Here is a 21845-nt window from a genome sequence, read left to right as displayed (position 1 = left end):
GTGGGGCGGGGCTTATTGAGCGGCTTGCCCAATGCCGGTGGGCCAATCGGCATCCTGCTCTGGCTGAGGGGCGGGGCAAATTTTGCTCCTTTCAAAAGCTAGCTCACGCCCCTGGTGATGGACGAGCCAAACGATTGGCTGAGAGGGTTCTGGGCGGGCGCGCGAAGATTGGCTGATTCATCTTAGAGGCGATCAGGATAGGTTATTGGGAGGGCGGAAGGTTTGAACGGCGAAGGCCTGTGGCTGTTGATACTCCTGCTCTGAGGCCCTGAGGAGAGAAACGGCAATTCCTGATGCCGGCCTACGCAGTCGAGAAGTAGAATTGCAGTCTGGTTAATTGCCTCCTTTCCCTAGAATTCCTTTAATTCTGCCCAAGTCTTCACTGTGACTGACCCTCATTCACTTCCTTTTCTCCTGAAGGTAAATCTCAGACTCAAACCTGAGGTAAGACCGGAGCCATCTGCGCCGGAATCGCGGAGACCCATTTCCCCTCAAGAGGCCCGTCGGAGCCCCACAAACAGAAGTTCAGGGGCCCTAAGGTCAGTATTGTGGCGAGTTAAGAGACCTGAGTTCTTTCGGGTGCAGAGTCACGATCTGTGCGGTCCCGAGCAAGTCGAAGCCTTCTTTTCATTTTTGCTTTAAAACTCAGGTTTCCTCTCGGTGAGTTCACGTTCCGACGAAAAGGCCAGGGATTTTCGGACGAGGGTGATTTAATCTTCAAGCCAAGCAAGCGGTGATTGATTCGCTGTTTGGGGATGCCCACCCTCCAACGCCGACCCACTGGGCCGCGGCTGGGAAGGGTGGAGGAGGTTCTGAAAGCTGGACCATCTGTGACGTGCGCATGTAGATGACGTTGTCCTCTCAGCTAGGTGTTATTTTTTTCTTAGTGAGCACTCGGAGGCTATGTCTGCAGAGCTCAGTTCATCCACGCGGGAGGAGGGAAGTCCTGACACAGGGCCTAGTTTTAGGTCCCACCAAAGGAAGATACTAAACCTGCTCCTGGAGAGAGACACTTCCTTTACCACCTGTCCAGATCTCCCAAGAACGCCGGTGAACAGACTCTGTGGTGATTCTGCAAACCTAAGTATTTTGTCTGGGTAAATCCACCTTTCGCACCTCATCTCTTTTGCTTTCCTAAACGGTTTTTGCGTTTAGAAAGAAATTACCCTGGCTCAAAGATCCACGTTTAAGTCTTAGCCCTGGACTGTGTGACCCTTTTGATGCTCAAGCTTCTTTTCTGTGACATAGAAAGAATCTCTTCCTATCTTACTACGATCTTGTGAGAATCAAGTGATGTGATGTGTGGGAAAAGTCTTTGAGAACTCTATTGCATTATATGAGTTGGTCACTTTACTAGTGTTAATATTAGTGTTATTGTACTGTAAATGTTGGCTATGCGGTGCCCTACTGCAGGGGGGTCAAACTCATGTTCACCGGGGGCCACATCAGCCTCGCGGTTGCCTTCAGAGGGCCGAATGTAATTTCGACTCCTCAACAGTTAAGGAGTAGTTACATTTATGCAGTCCCCAAATTATTTCGGCCCTTGGAAGGCAATCGGGAGGCTGATGTGGCCCCCGGTGAACATGAGTTTGACGCGCCTGCCCTAATGCCTCCGCTAGCACAGTGGGAGAGCTGTAGACTTGAGGAGTGCTAGAGACTCCAGGGAGAAGTCAGATCAGCGTGCTTATGGTGTACCGGGCAGATGTGGAGTCAAGGGCCACCTCGGTCAATAAACTTTGGTCTTCAATTAATAAAACAAACAAACTCTACTGTCTCAGTATGTTGGTGAGGAGAAAATTAGGTACAGATTACTGGGGGAGAGAAAAGATGGGAGATTTTTCTCAGCATAGTCTGAAATATTCCCAAAAGCAATTGGATTCATATGGACACTGTTCAGATTGTGTGATAATCATTGAAGGGTGTTTTTATTGAGGATAATGTGATCTTTTCCTTTCACAAATATTACATCCTAATGAGAATATTGATGTGCTATTATATCTCAACAGAGGGACCCCAAAACGTTGCCTTGATCTTTCAAACCTTAGCAGTGGGGAGATGTCTGCCACTCAGCTTACCACTCCTACAGACCTTGATGGAACTGATAGGGTGAAGGGAGGTAAAGGCTTCAAGGAAAAGAATAACTTTTTCTTCTTAATTTTTATTTATTGATTTGAGAGAGAGAAAAAGACATTGATTTTGTTGTTCCACTTCTCCATTTATTCATTGGCTGCGTCCTATATGTGTCCTGACCAGGGATTGAACTTGCAACCTTGGAGTATCTGGACAACACTCTAACCAACGGAGCTACCCAGCCAGGGCCAGGAAAGAATAACTTTTAAGGGAGAAGTCAGAGTAGTAAGATGGACATAGAAGGTGGTAAAAGTAGGTAGAGAGCCTTGAAGTTGGAATTCTGTGGGTACGTATAGGATTTTTGAGGAGAATGATTAAGCCAATGGGAAGAGAAAAATAATAACAGTAGGAGTCACTTTGCATTTAAGATCTTATTTATTTATTTTCAGAGAGACGGGAAGGGAGGGAGAGAAACATCAGTCTGTTGCTTCTCATACACACCCAACTGGGGACCTAGCCCACAACCCAGACATGTGCCCTGACTGGAAATCAAACTAGCCACCTTTCAGTTTGCAGATCAGCACTCAATCCACAGAGCCACACCAGCCAGGGCAAAAATCTCTGTAGTTTAGTGCGTTGTTTCCCAGCATTTTGTCTTTCAGTGACACATGTAAATTCTTAAGATTCTATTAACTTGTACTTTGTACTATGAATTTGGTACCTATCAAGAGCCTTTGTACTTAGAAGGCCAGCTTTGAAATTAATATGATTTACTGGTAATTAAGAAAATCAGAAGGAAAGACAGGATGTATGGACAAATATAACTTCATATCTGATTGCAGGTCCTTTGGATTCTTCAGGACCTCAGGAAATACAGTCAGCTCGGATGTAAGTTCTTTTGCTAAACGAAGCTCATGCTAAAGCCTTCCAGCACTGGCACGGGGATTTTTATCCTATGCAAACTCTGTAGAGTATGGAACATTTCACTTCGGGTATAATGGGCTTGGAGTCCTAGATCCTTCCCTTGAAAGGTTTTTAAGTTTTCCAGAGTGTTGTGAAAATGAAGGCTATTTATTATAACCATCACACACAATCAGTGTTATCATTAAAGATGGAGGAAAATGGTATATACTGCACTTAGACATAGGCTGTTACCTGCATGTCAGTAGTACTGTATCTTAGTGCTTAAATGTGCCTAGTGTAGGCCGTAAAATCAGTGTGTCTGGATTCCAGTAGCTTACTACCTCACCAACTACTACTTTGACAAGTTTCTTAACTTCACTGCACCTCAGTTTCTTCATTAATAATAAAGAAAACCAATAATGGAGATAATAAAAGCACTTCTTATAAACAACTATTGTAAGGATTAAATTTTCATTTTATCTTTAGCACCTGCCGAAGTATTTTATTTATTTATTTATTTATTTATTTATTTATTTATTTATTTAGAGATGGGAAGGGAGGGAGAAAGAGGGAGAGAAACATCAGTGTGTGGTTGCCTCTCTCTCATGCGCTCCCCCTACCTGGGACCTGGCCCACAACCCAGGCATGTGCCCTAAACTGAGAATTGAACTGGCATTCTGTTGGTTTGCAGGCTGGCACTCAATCCACTGAGCTACACCAGCCAGGGCATATTTTAGAATATTTACTGCACAGACTCATAGATGGAGACCAGGATGACAGCCAGTGGGGCGAGGGGTTTAGGGCAGTGGAAGGATTGAACAAAAAGGAAAAAGTACTCGTGGACATGGACAACAGTGTGGTGATTGCTGGGGGGAGGGTATTATAAGGGGACTAAAAGGTAATGTAAAAAAAAATACAATAAAGATTAAATATTTAAAAAAGAATATTATTAACAGTGAAGATTCTTTGTTGGAGATCTTAAAGTGTTCAGTCAGGGAATACTGAAGGAGTAAAAAGTAATTTTAATTCAACTTCTTAAACTTACTGTAAGTTTTCTGTTTGACTGTTTTAATCTTTTTAGAACTTTATCCTTCAATGTTTAGGTGAATTTGATGCTACTTTAGTACGCTAGGGAGGGCTTTCAAAGACTATGACATGTGAAAATTTACTTTGTATTGTTTGTACTTTCTTTGAATTACTTAAAATGCCCTAACCCATGTAGACAAATGAACTCCTGGGAAGGGGGATAGAAATTCATAAAAAGAATAAATATTAACTCTCAGTAGTCAATGCTGGAGAATTAGTAAATTATGAATTGTATCTACATAAGATGTAGGACAAAATCATCATCGTTGATGCACATCTCGTATACATATGATTATGTATACATATGCAACTAATAAAGGCCTTATCTTCAGGATGTCACTCAACATCTTAACATTTACCACAGAGAGCACCCTACCGTATTGTTATTTGAATAGACATATCAACTAGGTATAGGGATCCTAGAATTCAGGAAAGGAAAAGTTGGCATGCCCTAAGCCACTGATGAATAACCAAAGAGTATTTGGGGCTAAACTGACTGGTACTTTTTTTTTTTTTTTTTTTAATCTGCAGGAATCATCACCAGCGCCTTACAAAATGCAGCCCAGTGAGTAGGTCCTCTTTCTTAGATTTGGCTTTGTTTCTAGGTGGAAGACAGAGGGTTTCCAGCTCAACTGTGGCTGGAGGTTGCTGAGTGTTCTCAGAAAACCATCTCTTGTAGGCACAGCTGCTTTGTAGCACTCCGAATGCTTTGGATCATGGCAACAGGAAGATGGATGCAATATGTACCTCATCCACAAATAAAGGAAATGTGAGTGTCTAATGGAAACCTAGATACATTAGCAGTTGTCTTCCTTCGAGCAGATCAAATCATTGGTATCACGAGACCTTGAGCTCATTATGCCTCAGTATAGTAGACAAATGAGTAGCATCATTATTAGAAAAAAACTTCTTTATAGTTTGTTTTCGCTTTTTTTCTTTAAGGTTTGACCCTAGAACAGAAACCTATTCTAAGTCTTGCACAGTAGGTCATCATTATACTCATGTTCAGTTTATTGGTTTAAGAACAAAAATATCTGTTAATATTGTCTCAGGAATTTAGGATACTTTTTAAAAACTGTACATTACTCCCTGGCTGGTGTAGCTCAGTGGATTGACTGCAGGCGTGTGAATCAAAGGGTTGCTGGTTCTATTCCCAGTCAGGGCACTTGCTTGGGTCGTGGGCCAGGTCCCCAGTAAGGGGCACACAAGAGGCAACCACACATTGATGTTTCTCTCCTCCTCTTTCTCCTTCCTTTCCCCTCTCTCTAAAAATAAATAAATAAAATATTTTTAAAAATGTACATTACATTTTTTTACATTACATTTTTTACATTACATCACAAAATTAAGTACATTAAGTAGGAATAAGGTATATAACTTGTTCACAGACTATTTGCATGACTTCACGTACAAGTCTAGAGTTCTTAATTTCTTTTTCTTTATTTTTATTTTTGATTTTTTAGAGAGAGGGGAATCAAGGAAGAAAGAGAGGGAAAGAAACATCCATATGAGAAACAATTGGTTGCCTTTTGTATGTGCCCCCACCAGGGACTGAACCTACAACCAAGTTCCTCCCCTCCTGGAACCTCCCCCCTTCCCCATGTGCCCTGATGGGGAATCAAATCTGCAACCTTTCAGTTTGCGGGATGATGCCCAACCAACTGGGCCACACAGGCCTGGACTAGAGTTCTTAATTTCTTATTTCTCCTTTAATCTAGCTTTTTTAGTCCCTATTCTGAGAAAGCCATGTCCTTTTTGATCTGAGCTAAAGCCATCCTTGAGTCCCAAGTTGAAATTGACCTCTCCAGATCTGCCTAATCACTAAGATAATTCTCTAACTAATCTCTCTCTCTTTAATTGCTTTGAGAGAGAGAGAGAAGAAGAGAGAGACAGAGACATCGATTTGTTGTTCAGCTTATTTTTTTATATTCATTGGTTGATTCTTGTTTGTGCCCTGACAGGGACCAAACTCACAACCGTGGCATATTAAAACAATACTCTAAGCAACTGAGCTACCTGGCCAGGGCCAGTTTGTTGCTTTTGTGTTTCATCCTACATATGAGTGAATTCATACTGTTCTTAACTTTTCCATCTGACTTATTTCACTTAGCATAATACCCTCGAGATCCATCCATGTTGTCGAAAATGGCAATATTTCTTCTTTTTTATGGTTGAGTAGTATTTCTGTGTGTGTGTGTGTGTGTGTACACACCACATCTTCTTTATCCAAACATCCACTGAAGGACATTTAGGTTATTTCCATGACTGTTGTGAATAAAACCATTATTATTTTTTTAACATTATTTTTATTTTTAAAGATTTTATTTATTTAGTTTTAGAGAGAGGGGAAGGGAGGGAGGTAGAGATGGAGAGAAACATCGAGCAGTTGCCTCTCGTGCAACCCCAACAGAGGACCTGGCCTGCAACCCAGGCATCTGGCCTGACTAGGAATCCAACCTGCCACCTTTCGGTTTGCAGGCTGGGGCTCAATCCACTGAGCTCCACCAGCCAGGGTTGTGATTTTTTTTAAGTGGTAAAATATACATAACATAAAATTTACCATTTTAATAATAGTTAAGTGTACAATCCAATGGCATTACATACATTCAGAATGTTGTACAACCATCACCACTATCCACTTCCAGAATTTTTTCATCATTCAAAATAGAAGCTCTGTGCTCATTAAACAATAACTCCTCAATGCTCTTTCCCCTGGTAACCTCTAGTCTACTTTCTGCCTCATGAATTTGGCTACTCTAGGTGCTTCACGTAAGTGGAATCAAATTTGTCCTTTTCTGTCTGTTTACTTCACTTAGCAAAATGTCTTAAACGTTCATCCATGTTTGTAACATGTATCAAAATTTCATTCCTTATTATGGCTGAATAATTTCCTGTTTAATATATATACCACATTTTGTTTATTCATTAATTTGTGATAGACTTTTGCGTTGTTCCCACCTTTTGGCTATTATGACTACTGCTGCTATAAACATTGATATTCAAGTATCTGTTCAAACCCATGCTTTCAACTTTTGGGGGTATATACCCAGAAATGGAATAGCTGGATCATTTGGTAATTTCTTGTTTAACTTTTTGGAGAATTGCCATACTGTTGTTATCCATAGCAGCTATACCATTTGACATTTCCCACAGCAATATACAAGGATTCCAATTTCTCCACATCCTTGACAATACTTGTTATTATCTTTTTTATACATATATACACAATAGCTATCCTAATGAGTACGAAGTAGTATCTCATTGTGGTTTTGATTTGCATTTCCTGAATAACTAGTTAGGTTGTACATTTTTTCATGTACTAATTGGCCATTTGCATGCCATCTTTGAACAAATTTCTATACAAGTCCTGTTTGTTTTTGCTTTTGTTGGGTTGTAGCAGGTAAACACACACACACACACACACACACACACACACAGACACCTGTTCAGAAAGTATCCAGCCATGTAATATGAAAAAGAGACATTTATTGAAGAAGATACAAGAACCATTGTACATAGGACAATGATGCCTCAGTTCCCTTCAAAGTAGGCACCTGGCCTACTCACACAGTTCTCCCAATCGCCATCAGCTGCTCCATCATATTTTCCTGAATGTCATTGATAGTCTGAAATCTCTTCCCTTTCAAAGGTGATTTTAGTTTTGGGAAAAGTCAGAAGTTGCAGGATGCTAAATCTGGGCTATAAGGGGGTTGAGTCACCTGGGTGATTTGGTGTTTTGCCAAAAAAACTGCACAAGTCGTGATGCATGATGAAGCTGCCAATCACCAGTTGCCCATAGCTGCAGCCATTTTCATCGTATTACATCTCTCTACTGACAAAGAACATTGAGGTAGTACTCCTTATCAATTGTTTGGCCTGGAGGGGCGTACTCGTGATGGACAACACCTTCCCAATCAAAAAACAGTTAACATGGTCTTGATCTTGCTGCCACTTTGCTGCACCTTCTTTGGATGTAGAGAACCAGGTGACTTCCATTGGGACGACTGAGCCTTCATTTCTGGATCATACCTATAGACCCATGATTCATTTCCGGTTATGACCTTCATGAGGAAATCTGGTTCATTGGTAGCAGTTTGAATTAAGTCATTAACAACTGCAGCACGATGTTCCTTCTGCTCTGATAGCAGAAGCTATGGAACAAATTTTGCCACAACACATTTCATGCCAAGATGCTGCGTCAAAATCTTGGACACAAAATTTCGGAATCCCCAGATTGGCCTCTAATTCTCCGCTGTCAGTCATCAAGCTTTGTTGATTGCAGCCTGTACACGTTCAACATTCTTGTGTGTTCTGCTTGTTGCAGGCCTTCCAGAACGTGGATCACTTTCAACAGATACTTGACCATCTTTGAAGGGTTTAAGCCACAGTTTTATTTGTACTGCGTTTACTGCATCATCTCCGAAAGCTTTCTGAGTCATCCAAATAGTTTCCTTGGAGGAATGTTCAAGCCTAATGCAAAATTTGACGCAGATTCGTTGCTCTACTTGCTCAGTCATTTAGAATGCAACAGCCACACAGTACACATGTTCATGCAATGTTGTCTACTGCCGCCACTGACCAGTACAGTGAAGCTGTCATTTTTCACACATGTGTATTCTAGTCCCCTCTCCTTGGCTGCCAGGTTACATTGACGGCACATACATCATTCTCCTTATATTAACAATGGTTGGACTTTCTGGACAGACATCATAAATGTGTGTGTGTGTGTGTGTATACACACACCTTACCAGATGATTTGCAAATGCCTTCTCCCATTTTGTGGGTTGCCTTTTCACTTTCTTGGTTGTATTCTTTGATATGCAAAAATTTGAAATTTTGATGAAGTTCAGTTTATCCATTTTTAAAAAAATTTTTATTTATCTACTTATTTTTAGAGAGGGGGAAAGGAGGGAGAAAGAGAGGGAGAGAAACATCAGTGTGTGATCGCTTCTCATGTGGCCCCCACTGGGAACCTGGCCCACAACCCAGGCATGTGCCCTGACTGGGAATCAAACCAGTGACCCCTTCGTTCACAGTCCACTCTCAGTCCACTGAGCTACACCAGCCAGGGCCAGTTTATCCATTTTTAAAAGAAAAATGTTTGTGCTTTTATGTCATATCCCAGAAACGATTACCAAATCCAATGTCATGAAGTTTCTCCCCGATATTTTCTTATAAGAGTTTTATAGTTTTAGCTCTTACATTTAGGTCTTTGATTCATTTTGAGTTAATTTTTGTACATGGTATAAGGTAAGTGTCCTGGATAACTTATAATATTGTCAATATTGGCAGGACAATGGAAACTTGGTGGAAAGTGAAATGAAATATCTGGGCAGTCCCATCACCACAGTTTCAAAATTGGATAAAAATCCAAAACTAGAAAAAGACCAGGCAGAGGAGATTTCAGATGAATTGATCGAGTTTTCCCTGGAAGATCAAGAAGAGGTCAAGGTACAGGGCTCTCTGATGGTATCTTTGCATTTTTCATTCCTTCATTCTTAAATGAAGAATACTGCATATCTAATATGTCGCAGTCACTGTACTAAGTGGTAGGTCTGCAGAGATCAAGAAGACATGGTCTCTACACTTGTAACGGCTACCTGACTGATAGGGTGTCAGGTCACAATACGACTCTTCTTACCTCGGGGTGAGAGGTTCTAGTTGGCACTTTGAGTAGATCACCATCAAGTGTAATTTGGTATAAGTGATAATGGTAATGGATGGAATATACCTATTAATTCATTCACTGAACACTGGGGATACAGTAGTGACCACAACAGCACAAGAAAGTCCCTGCTCTCATACATTCTAATCAGGAGGAAACAGATGAATAAACAAATAACCTTTATAATATGGCAGATGGCAAAAATACTCTGGTAAAAAAGCAGCATAAAGAGAATAGTGAATGCCTGGATTGGGATGGCACAGAGTGGGAATTGATAGGTTGCACACGCAGAGAAGAACTCTCATCAAAGAGCGACATTTCAACAGACATTGAAGCAGTGGGGGCCGAGCAAACAGATATCAAGAGGAATGAGTTATTTCAGGTGAAGGTAAAGCAAGTGCAGTGCCTCTAAGGTGGGAGTGTGCTTGGCATGTTCATGGAACAGCAAGTAGGCCATTGTGGCTGGAGCAAAGTGGGCAATAGCAGCACGCAGATGCAGGCAGAGGGCAAGATGCAGGAGGACAGATCATGTAGGGTCTTGTCTGCCATTGTGGAGACTACAAAAACTCTGACTCAGGTGGAAGCACTTTGTCTGCTCCTACAGTATTTCTTCTTTCTCTCTCCTGTATTATCAGTTTTCTTCTTTCTCTTAGATTAATGGTTCTCAAACTTTTGATATCAGGAATCCTTTACGATCTTTTATTCTTTCAATTTTATTTTGTATCGGTTTCAGGTGTCACAGTCTTAAAATTATCGAGAACTCCCTTCCTTGTGCCCTAACAGGAAAAGCATCCAGTTTTTCTCCATTGAGTATGATGTTTTTACAGGTTTCTTGAGATACCACTTAACAGGTTGAAGAAAGTTCCTTTCTATTCCTAGTTTGCTGAGAAATTTTAGCAGGAACGGATACTAGATTTTGTCAAATATTTTGCATCTCTTAAGATAATCATAAGTCTCCTTTTTTAACCTGTTAATATAGTGAATACATTGATTTTTGAAAGTTAAAACAACCTTGCATTCCTGTGATGACCTTATTTGGTCATGGTATATTATCATTTGTATACATATTTTAGATTTTTGTTGAGAAGTTTTGAGTCTATGCCCAGGAGAGATACTGATCTTTAATGTTTTGGGTTTTTTTGTGATGTCTTAGGTATTGGTGTCAGTGTAATGATGTCATCATTTGGAAAGAATTCTCTTTTTCAACTTTCTGAAAGTGTGTAGAATTGGTTTTTATTTCTTTATTTAAAAGTTAGGCAGAATTTACCATTGAAGCCATCTGGACCTGAGCTTTTCTTTGTGGGAAGTTTTTAAATTACTAATTCAGTCTCTACTTTTTTTAGGTGTAGTCAGATTTTCTGTTCCTTCTTGAGTTAGTTTCAGTAGTTTTTGTCTTTTTAGGAATTTGTCCATTTAATCTAAGTGTTCTCACTGATTGGCACATAGTTGTTCATAGTAGTCCCTTATTATTTTTCATTATTTCTCTAAGGTTGGTAGTAATGTCCTCCCTTTCATTCCTAATTTTAGTAATTTGAGTCTTCTCTCTTTTTTTCTGGTCAGTCTAGCTAAAAGGTTTATCAATTTTGTTGATCTTTTCAAAGAACCAACTTTTGTTTTTCTCTATTGTTTTTCTATTCTCTACTTCATTAAGTTTTGCTCTTTTTTATTTCCTTCCTTCTGCTTGCTTTAGATTTAGTTTCTTCTTTGGTGGAAGTTTAGCTCATTGACTTGAGATCTTTCTTCTTTATTACAGGCATTTGCAGCTATACATTTTCATCTAAACACTGCATTAGATGTATACCATAAGTTTTGGTATGTTGTGTCTAAGTTTTCATTTATCTCAAAGTATCTTCTAATTTCCATTGGGATCTTTGTTGACCCACTGATTATTTAGTAGTTTGTTGTTTAATTTCCATATATTTCTAAATTTTCAAGATTTTTTTCCTGTTATTAATTTCTAATTATTCCTTTGTGGTCCGAAAACATACTTTTTATGATGTCAATAGTGTAAAAGTTATAGAGGCTTATTTTATAACCTGGCATATGGTCTCTCCTAGAGAATGTTCCATGAGTATTTGAGAAGAATGTATATTATATTGTTGTTGAGTACAGTGTTTTATCAACATCTGTTAGGTCTAGAATCAGGGGTGTCCAACCTGCGGCCCATGGGCCACATGTGTCCCAGGATGGCTATGAATGTGGCCCAACACAAAATCATAAATTTACTTAAAAACTTTTTTTGCTCATCAGTTTTTGTTAGTGTTTGTGTATTTTTTTAAAGATTTTATTTATTTACTTTTCGAGAGAGAGGAAGGGAGGAAGAAAGAGAGGGAGAGAAACCAGTGTGTCAGAGATCACACACACCCAACTGGGGATCTGGCCCACAACCCAGGCACGTGCCCTGACTGGGAATCAAACCAGTGACCCCCTGGTCCTCAGGCTGGCACTCAATCCACTGAACCACACCAGCCAGGGCTAGTGTTTATGTACTTAATGTGTGGCCCAAGACAACTCCTCTTCTTCCAGTATAGCTCAGAGATGCCAAAAAGTTAGACACCCTTGGCTCTAGATGGTTTATAGCATTGCTTCAATTTAGTTCTTGAGCTAATAATACCATACCAAATGGAGCCCTCTTTTTGCCATTCTCACCAGGGTCTTTGCATCTGTTTTTCCTTCAGCTTGGAACATTCTTTCTGTAGGCAACACATGATTTTCTCCCTCATTTCAGTCTCATTTTTCCATATATGTCACCTGATCAGAAGGGTTTTTCCTGACAAGCTTTCCAACCCTAGTATTTAAAAAATTTTTTTATCCTTCTTTATTTTTTACTTAAAACATTTATCACTACATACAAATGTAGAATATATTTATTTGCCTGTCTCTTCTACTCTCTTATTCACTGCTCTGCCAGCTAGTAGGTACCCCCAAATTGTTAAGCAGATATGTGGATATGGAAGTCTGGAAATAAGAGCAGAGGTCTTTACTGGAGAGAGAAATTTGAGAGTCATCAGCATAGAAGAGAAATTTAAATTTATGGGTGGAAAGAAAAATCACCTATTGCAAGAGTGAAGAGATAAAAAAAGGACCAGGAGCTAGCCCTGATGAATCCAGCATCTGTTGGAGATTTGATAGGTGAGGAGGCCCAGCAAAGAAGGCTGAGAAGGAGCAACAGAGAGAAGCATCATAGTTCTTTTAGTATAAGGGTTGTCTATATTAGAACTAAACTAAAAAACTAGGAGGTTTTGCCATTGAAGCCAAGGAAGAAGGGATTAGCCAACTCAGTGGAAGCCTCTGCAGTTCAGAAAGATATATGCATTATGGCTCAAGAATAACTGTTAGATGTGGCAGCATGAAGATTGTTGATGACCTTGATGAGCAGCCGAGTGGTGCAGAGAGTAGTGGGCCTACGTGTGTTGAGCAGTGGCTAGGCCATGAGGAAATGGTGATGCCTCTCAGTTTCCAAAATACCCTTCCTTAAAAAAACATCTAAATATATTTGTCTGTTTTATAAAATCAGTATATGATAGCATAGAACATTCAAATAAACAAAAAGAAGTTGTTGAAAATGCCTATAGTCCCACAGGCCAGAGATAATTACCGTTAACACTTGATATAGGTTCTTCCAGACACTTTTCTTCTATACAATTTTTTTTCTTTTATTAAAGTGGTATTACAAAACATTTTTTTAAATTACTTAATGATATCATGAACTTATTTTCATACCAGTGAACTTAATCTACAACATACTTATTGTATAATAGTAATCTATAGTATTTGGTATATGATTTAACTAAGACTTTGTTATTAAACATTTATTAGTAATTTTTTTCTATTATAAACATGCTGGGGTATCCATCTTTATAGCCAATTTTCTTGTGCATATCCTTATTTCCTTAGGAACAAGTGGAATTACTAGAACAAAGAATATACAGTTTTTAAATGATTCTCCACTTCTTTCATCCCCTGATTTTTAAACTTTTTTTTAATTCTACCCAGCAAAGCTATTATTTATTTATTTATTTATTTATTTATTATTGTTATTCAAGTACAGTTTTCTGCCTTTTCCCCCCAGCCCTCCCCGTGATTTTTAAACTTTTAACGTGAGAATTGGGGTATCATTTTCAGGGCTTAGGTCTAAAGAAGACAGTCTCCCTCTCTGACTTTAATATCACTCAGGTGCTGGAGGAAGATTCTAACCAGGGGTACCTGACTGGTGATTTCTCCAAGGTGAGTGTGGGGACATCTTTCCTATATTTCAGTGAGTCATTTTGGGTCTGAATCTCTTCTTCCCTGCTTCCAGAGAACACTAGGTATAATTATGCATCCTCACCCAGTACACATAACCTGAAGGTGCTGTAGTGGTAGAGCTAAGCCCTAAGCCTTTTCACTGAGAAAGTATTCCTATTCATTCTGGGAAAATCCAGAATAGTGGGGAAAGTATGAGGCTTATTACCCCTTTTCTTTTTAAAACTATCCTTTGAAATTATATAAATAATACTTGGTCATTATAGAAAAGGTAGAAAATGAAATCTACCCCACATCTTTTTTTTTTTTAAATTTTATTTATTTTAGAGAGAGTTTAAGAGAGGGAAAAAGATGGAGAGAAACATCTGTTGGTTGCCTCTCACACGTCCCCAATTGGGGACCTAGCCCACACCCCAGGCATGTGCCCTGACTGGGAATCTAACAGGTGACCTGTTAGAAACCCCAAGTCAAGTCTCCTTCCATCACCATTTATCCCCCTTTATCCTTTTCTACCTCCCCCTACCCCCTTTCACCACACTGTTGTCTGTCTATAAGGTTTTTTTGCTTAATCCCTTCACCTTTTTCATCCAGGCCCCCAACCCTCTCCCCTCTGACAGCTGTGAGACTGTTCTCTGTATCTATGAGTCTGTTTCTATTTTGTTTGTTAGTTTATTTTGTTCATTAGATTCCACTATAAGTGAAATCATATGGTACTTGTCTTCTCTGACTGGCTTATTTCACTTAGCATAATACTCTAAAAGTAAAGGGATGGAAAAAGATATTCCATGCAAATGATTTTTTTTTTCATGGAAATGAGAACAAAGTTGGGATAGCAATACTTACATCTGACAAAATAGACTTTAAAACAAAGGCAATAGTAAGAGACAAAGGAAAACACTACATAGTGATAAAGGGAGCAATCCAACAAGAGGATATAACCCTTATAAACATTTATGCACCCAACATAGGAGCACCTAAATACGTAAAGCAAATCTTGATGAACAGAAAGGGAGAGATTGATAGTATTACAGTCATGGTAGGGGATTTTAACACCCCATTGACATTAATGGATAGATCTTCCAGATAGAAAATCAACAAGGAAAGAGCAGTCTACCCCAAATCTTATCAACCAGAGTATAAGTGCTCTTAACATCTTGGTGTATATCTCTCCAGACTTCTTAAAATTTTTTTGATTGATTGATTTTTAGAGAGAGAGGAAAGGAGAGAGAAATATCTATTTGTTGTTACACTTATTTATGAATTCATTGGCTGATTCTTTTTTCTTTTTTAAAGATATTATTTATTTTCTTTTAGAGAGAGGGAATGGAGGGAGAAAGAGAGGAAGAGAAACATCAGTGTGTCAGAGATCGCACACACCCAGCTGGGGACCTGGCCCGCAACCCAGGCATGTGCCCTGACTGGCAATCAAACCAGTGACCTTTTGGTTCACAGGCTAGCACTCGATCCACTGAGCCACACCAGCCAGGGCTCTCCAGACTTTTCTATGAGTTTTCACAAACACACATGTATACACACAACACATTTATTGGTTTTCCACGAAAACTGTTTTTTACTGTTTTGTGATCTGTTGGGTTTTTTCTCCCTCATTTATTATATCAGGAACTTTTTTTTCATGTCAATAAAGAGTTCTGCTTCATCATTTCATCATTTTTAATAGCAGTACAGTATTTTATTTTTTGGCTACCCATAATTTCTTGATAAATCCCTTCTTGTAGAATATTTTCTAATTTTTCCCTGTGAAGTATATCAAGATGGACATAGTTATAGCTAAATCTAAAACTTCATACACATTCTTAATTAGTTCCTTAGAATCATTTCTTAGAAATAGAACTGCTGTAGTTTTTAGAAATGGAATGCACATTATAGAGACCATTGGGGGTTTAAAGGTCATTTGGAAAGAAGGACAATATATGGGCATTTGATCTCAAATTTGGATCTAGAAAATGTGCTGTTATTTTAGCTCCTTGGTATTTCTAGGTATGTGCGCTGCCAACCGTGTCAGGGAGACACCAAGATCTGAAGTACATCAACCCAGAAACAGTAAGCAGATTTCTGGAGATGGTAACTGGTTACATAAGCCACCATCTGGTCTGTTCTGTCCCTAAAATCCCCACTTCCAATTGTATTTCTCTCACTGTGTTCACTAACAGGCTCCTTATTCAACTGAAGCTGTATGAAAGGACTCACTCTTACCCTCTTCTTTTGTCACCTTTGTTTTTAATTAAACAAATGATATATAATTTTTATGAAAGGAAAAAATGAAAGAAAGGAAGGAAGGAAAAAAAGGAAAATTAAAGAAAAAAAAGGCAAAAACCCCAAAAGGAAAAAAGTAAAAATCACTTAATTTCGGTGATCTTACGTCCTGGTTTACACATTATAATTTATGCCTACTAGTACAGGGTAATTATTAATAGTGTTCTCTTTCACTCTAAAATGTGTCCCAGTTTGTACAATAATTATTTGGTCACCCTACCCATAATCTTGCCACCAGAGACAACCACAAGTAGTATTCTCCTTATGGCCTTCGAGATTTTATTCTGGCATATGCTTTATAAAAATCAGGTTATGATGAATATGTAGTATTACAATTAGCTTAGTAAGACATTGTAAACATCTTTCTATATCAATAAAAAGATTGATCTATATTATCCTTTTAATGGCTATATAATATTCTGTCATACTGACATATGTAATTTATTCAACCAAACTCCTATTTGCGATATTTTGATAATCTATAACAATGCTGAGGTGAATAGTATTGTGCCACATTTTTTTGTACTTTTCTGTTTTCTTAAGATGTTAGGGAAAAAATTGCCAAGTCAAAGTATGATTACATTTATTTTTAAATGCATTTACAAATGCACATAAAAATTGAAGCCTCCAGAAAGTTGGAATCAATTTATACTCCTCCAAGTAGCTTACGTTTCCTCCTCTGAGTATCAAACTTTTCTTCTATATTCTTTTCTAGAAGACTTGCTTTCTTCCTTTATATTGGAGGGTGGGGACCATTCCACATCTCTTCTTCAAACTCTGGATCTTTAGCTGCTACCTGTGCTACTGCAGAAGTCTTTGTGTATCTTCTGAAAGACTGATCCTAGCCATGCCTGTCTCAAGATGAGTAGCTTCAGTATGGTTTTTTGTTTTTTTTTTTCCCCCTGGTATCCTGGCAATACCAGCTATTTTGGTTCTCTAAAAAGGCCACTTCCTGTTCCATCCTCATATGTGGGGTGGGGCTGAACCATTGCAACATTTCAAATACAGGGGGACTTTAGAGTCTGGGCATACAGTGGAATCCTGGGTGACTAAAGGGAGTATACATCAGAAACTGTGTGACTGGCTCTTTTCTCCTTGAGAGTGACAGTGAGCAGGGTATTCAATCATAGTTTGTGTGCAGGTGGCTGCCTTACTGTTGGGGAAATTCCAGGATCTGATTGAGAAGTTTTATGTCATTGATTGCCGCTATCCATATGAGTACCTGGGAGGACACATCCAGGTGAGGATACACTGGGGACATTAGCAGGAGAAAGGGGTGGAGATAGCTCTTTACTGAGAAAAGTCTGTGGACAAAAAGTCCTGTGAACCCTGGAACCAGGGCAGACATTATACATTTGGAGCACATCAAAGCTGCAAGTCCTCATTGTTATTCTAACTCCGTATACCTTGAGCAATTTACCTTCCCCTTTTCTTCTAGACCAATCTCCCTCTCTTCTGTAGGAGCCAAGTGTTCTTACATGGAAATAAAAACATTAATCGAGGACTGAGAAGCACTTTGCAAACATTTACTGCTCGTAGACATTCCTCACAGTGATCCTACACTTCAGGCAGTTTTATTGAGCAACTACTACATACCAAGCTCAGTGCCAGGCCCTGGGGGTAGATACAGAGATACAATGAGGTCTCTTCTCTGAAAGTGCTTATAGTCTAGCCTTCCTGTCCCAGATTCCCCAAGGTGGTATCCCACGTATTTCTAAGTGCTGTCACTGTCCACAGGCCGTTGAGGAAATAACTTATTAAAATTCTTCTATAGGGAGCCTTAAACTTGTATAGTCAGGAAGAACTATATAACTTCTTTCTGAAGACGCCTATTGTCCCTTTGGATGACCAGAAAAGAATAATCATCGTGTTCCACTGTGAATTCTCCTCAGAGAGGGGTCCCCGAATGTGAGTGTCTACATGGGGTAGGGCATGTGATGGAAATTGAACTTGAGTTAAGACTTATAAGTGAAACTTCCCAGACCAGTTCACAGAGACTAAATGAATGACTGCTCTCTACTATGGTTTGAAGAATGGCATGGATTAGTAAGAAGAGGGTTTCTACAATTCAAAAGTTTGGAGCAGTGATGGGAAAAAAAAGGGAATTAGGCACCAGTGGAGGAAAGGAGAAAGAATGGTGCTGATTAGACCTTGTTTTGCAAAAATAATGAGATCTGGAGGTCCTTATGAGGTTAGCAATAATCTATTCTTTCTCCTCTTCCCCATTGTTTTTTTGGACCATGGAATCCCGACCTTGCTTCTCTCCACCCCACACATCTCCGGGTTTTCTCTAAAGGTGCCGCTCTCTGAGAGAAGAGGACAGGGCCCTGAACCAGTATCCTGCACTGTACTACCCAGAGCTGTATATCCTCAAAGGGGGCTACAGAGACTTCTTTCTAGAATATATGGTAAAGGATGGAGCATGTTGGGCAATGGGGGAGCCCAGACTCGGGGGATCCAACTTTAGCATGCAACTCCTAGGGCCTGCAAGCCCTTTCAAGAAGAAACTGCTGCTCCTTCTTAGCCACTACCAGACTCTATTATACTTCATAGGCAGAGTTCAGGAACCTAAAGAATCCCTTCCTCTGTCCCTGACCTTTCAGGTGCTGTGTGAACCACAGAGCTACTGCCCTATGTATCACCAGGACCATAAGGAGGAGCTGCTAAAGTGTCGAAGCCAGAGCAAAGCATGGGAAGGGGAGCGGCAGCTGCAGGAGCAGATTGCCTTGCTGGTGAAGGATGTGAGCCCACGATAATAAATCAGCGGCTGGCTGTCTAGGAGTCACCAAAGACACTGTAGAGACCCCAGGCAGAAAGAGGCCATCTTTTACGTGACTAAGCTCAAGATTGTTAAAAGACATCTGCAAACCAACAGACTGCCAAAGTGATGTAATCCTAGACCTGGGAATTGGTTAGGTTTCAGTAGAGCTGCTGGCTGGTGGTGAAATCCTGGAGCTGGCTCTGGAAGCTGTAGCTTTGGGTTGCACTGAAATGTGTGTTGCTTCAAGGGAGTGCTTGCATTCTCTAACTACTGTCTTTTCACAAGCCAGCCAGCTCTTTCTCTCCCTGAGCTTCTGGCTATGCAAGAGAGTTGCCCACCTTCTTTCTCTGCATTACCCTTCTTTCTTTCCCTCTCTTTTTCTTAAATGGGAAAATAAACATTGTAGAATGAGAGATGTGATTATTAAGCCTTGTCTGCTCCTGGAAGATTTGTATGAAGAAGTGATCACCAAATTAGACTCCTTCTGACATAAAGGTATAACCATGTCTAATTCAGATCTGAGACCATATTTCTTTTTCCTTTGTTCGGCCAGTGGTTCTCAAAAGTTTAGACCCTGGATGATCAGTATCATCTGCACTTGTTTGAAATACAAATTTTCAGGCCCTAGTCCAGACCTATTAAATCAGAACCTCTAAAGTTAGGGCCCAGAAATCTGAGTTTTTAAAATTTTCCTTGTAGGTGGTTCTGATCCATGCCAAGGCTTGAGATCCACTGCTCTGGAATCAAAAAAACTTTTAAAGTGCACTCTTGAGCAATGTTCCAGGCTTTCCTATCCTAAAGACTATTCCATGGTATGAGTTACGTGAAAGTGTGCCCCAGACTCGGCCCTCTGGCATCTAGGCTGAGAAAACCAGATGGGTGGCATTGTCTATGACAAGTGGTAGGTTGAGTTTGGCTCAAAAGATTCCTTGTCTACAGCTTCAATGGAGTTTTGACTTTTTCCATTTCCCAAACTCTTCTCCATTGGAAGTAGAGATTTGTGCTATATTTCTTTTATTTGTGGAATAAAAGTACCAAGCAAAATCAGTTCTTCATGGATAACCCAGGCTTTCCTTTCTTACAGCTTTTTATGGCTAGTAGTCTTTTGTCTGCTTAATGAGATAAAGCCCTGTTAGGCCTGGGATGGCAGTGGAATGGTTAGGAACATTGTCACTCTCCTGCATGAACTTAGTAATAGTGATAGCTCAGGACTAAGAAAAGACCAAGGGCCCTGAAGCCTAGGCTGAGATAGGCTCCCAGGTTCTGGAGCAGGGAGACTTTTTAGAAGTAAGTGGGTGGAGACAGGGCTGGAATCATTTTTGCAAGGCTTGCGAGTTCTCTTCTGGAGTGTGGAGTGCGTGCCTCACAGCAGAGGGCACTGCTGCATTCTCTAAGCCAGGCACTGGAGCCTGCAGCCTCCACTCCTAGCACGCACCTGTCTGCCCAGGGGGAAGATATCTCTCTGGCCTCGCTGAGTCCTTTAGTCCAAAACTAAAGGAGGTGGGGGATAAAAGGAGAGAAAACCTGCTGCCCCTCCCCCAGACACTTACCCCCACCAAGCAAGAACGCTTAGTAGCCCGAGGAGGAAACTGTTCGAAGCAGTTCCACTTCTAAGTGTGAGGACGGGTCCCTGACTCATATCCTACCCCTACTAGGTCATTTCCTGATCATTCTCCCCAGAAAGGTAGAACCAGGCCCCTACCTGGGAAGAGACTGGTATACATGCATTCACATTTCAATAATCTTAATATGTGGAAATTCTGAGTTGCAAAACAAAAAACCAGGGATTAATTAGTTATCAACCTTGTGAAAAATTTTGTTTGCCTAAAAGGCAACATTTTCCTATATAATTTTTCATAACATCCTCCTGTACAGTATCATGTGATTTGATTCATATTACTTTCAGGAACAATAATGCTAGCTAATACATTTCAGGTACTTATTGCATGCAAGATTTTTTATGACCTTGTGTTTATATAAATTAATTTTCACAATACTGTGAGGCAGGTACTGATTATTATGCACATTTTACAGATAAAGGAACATATTTTAAGATCACACAGCTAGTGAACAGTGGAGATGGGATTTGAACCTAGGCATTATGGCTCCAGAGTCTGTACCCTCAGTGGATTTTGCTGTTAGGCAAATCCTCACTAAAGAACAATGTGCCTTTCTAGAGTTGGCATTGTATTGTGTGCTAAGTATATAAGGCTCAATTGTAGGTTTTTGAGAAGTCAAGGCCATAAGGGTCGCTTGGGCTTGGCAGATGAGGCTAAAAGCAGACACTAAGACCCCCAGCCCATAGACCTCAGAACAAGACTATTTAGGGAGTTGGCTCTGCACTAGTACCCTTGCACGACTAGTATTCGTTCATCGTGAAGTCAAGTAATAAAGCATGGAAACTTTTTGACCTAAAAACTGCTTCTGGTTGTCAATCTCAGCCTAGGACCTGGCTGACCTCTGCCATAAAGATGGAACATTCTTCTTTCCTTCTCAGGAGTATAAAGTGGGAGGCATGTAGGATTCTCTTCCTCATTCAATTCAGGTAAGTGTTAAGGAAACACCAACTCCTTTAAAAATATATGTATCTGGGGTTGTCAATTCTGAGTACCATAGATATTCAAATATGACACAGTCCCTGCCCTCAAAAAATTGACGAGGTAGAAAATGATGCCTTTTGTTCCCATCCCTGGCCCTCTAATATATTCAGCAAAAGGAAGAACTGCGTATAGTAACCAGCTCCAAAGCAGCAGGGGGGGGGGGGGGGGCTGGCCAAGTTCACAGATAATTAATTCCTGCGTGCTATTTGGGATGATACCACTTTATTCAGTGCTTGCTACG

General features: G+C 40.0%; 1 protein-coding gene across 7 annotated transcripts; it reads left to right on the top strand.

Annotated features, from left to right (window-relative positions):
- The first annotated feature begins 213 nt into the window (after positions 1–213).
- CDC25C (cell division cycle 25C) lies at positions 214–19417 on the top strand. Of its 7 annotated transcripts, none has more exons than XM_053913097.2 (14): positions 214–316; positions 421–539; positions 888–1097; positions 2007–2116; positions 2913–2958; positions 4591–4624; positions 4739–4828; positions 9352–9510; positions 13850–13951; positions 15968–16030; positions 17385–17483; positions 18018–18151; positions 18540–18651; positions 18847–19417. In XM_053913097.2, exons 3-14 carry the CDS (start codon positions 904–906, stop codon positions 18997–18999), a joined length of 1296 nt encoding a protein of 431 aa, XP_053769072.1. In that variant the 5' UTR covers positions 214–316; positions 421–539; positions 888–903; the 3' UTR covers positions 19000–19417. The 7 variants fall into 7 exon arrangements, with proteins under 7 accessions (XP_053769072.1, XP_053769074.1, XP_024431037.2 ...); XM_053913099.2 differs by having other exon boundaries at positions 214–332; positions 13901–13951; XM_024575269.4 differs by having other exon boundaries at positions 214–332.
- Positions 19418–21845: the final 2428 nt, after the last annotated feature.

The sequence above is a fragment of the Desmodus rotundus genome, chromosome 10 (assembly GCF_022682495.2).
Source record: "Desmodus rotundus isolate HL8 chromosome 10, HLdesRot8A.1, whole genome shotgun sequence".
Lineage (NCBI taxonomy): Eukaryota > Metazoa > Chordata > Mammalia > Chiroptera > Phyllostomidae > Desmodus > Desmodus rotundus.
The sequence above is the reverse complement of the archived record's forward strand: the minus strand, read 5'-3'. Positions and strand labels throughout refer to the sequence as shown.

Excerpts from the sequence above, each read along its gene's own strand:
- CDC25C (XM_053913097.2), top strand. The coding sequence starts at position 904 with ATGTCTGCAGAGCTCAGTTCATCCACGCGGGAGGAGGGAAGTCCTGAC. Across the intron at positions 2,959-4,590 it reads GAAATACAGTCAGCTCGGAT|GAATCATCACCAGCGCCTTA; the intron begins GTAAGTTCTTTT and ends TTTAATCTGCAG. Across the intron at positions 17,484-18,017 it reads ACCTGGGAGGACACATCCAG|GGAGCCTTAAACTTGTATAG; the intron begins GTGAGGATACAC and ends ATTCTTCTATAG.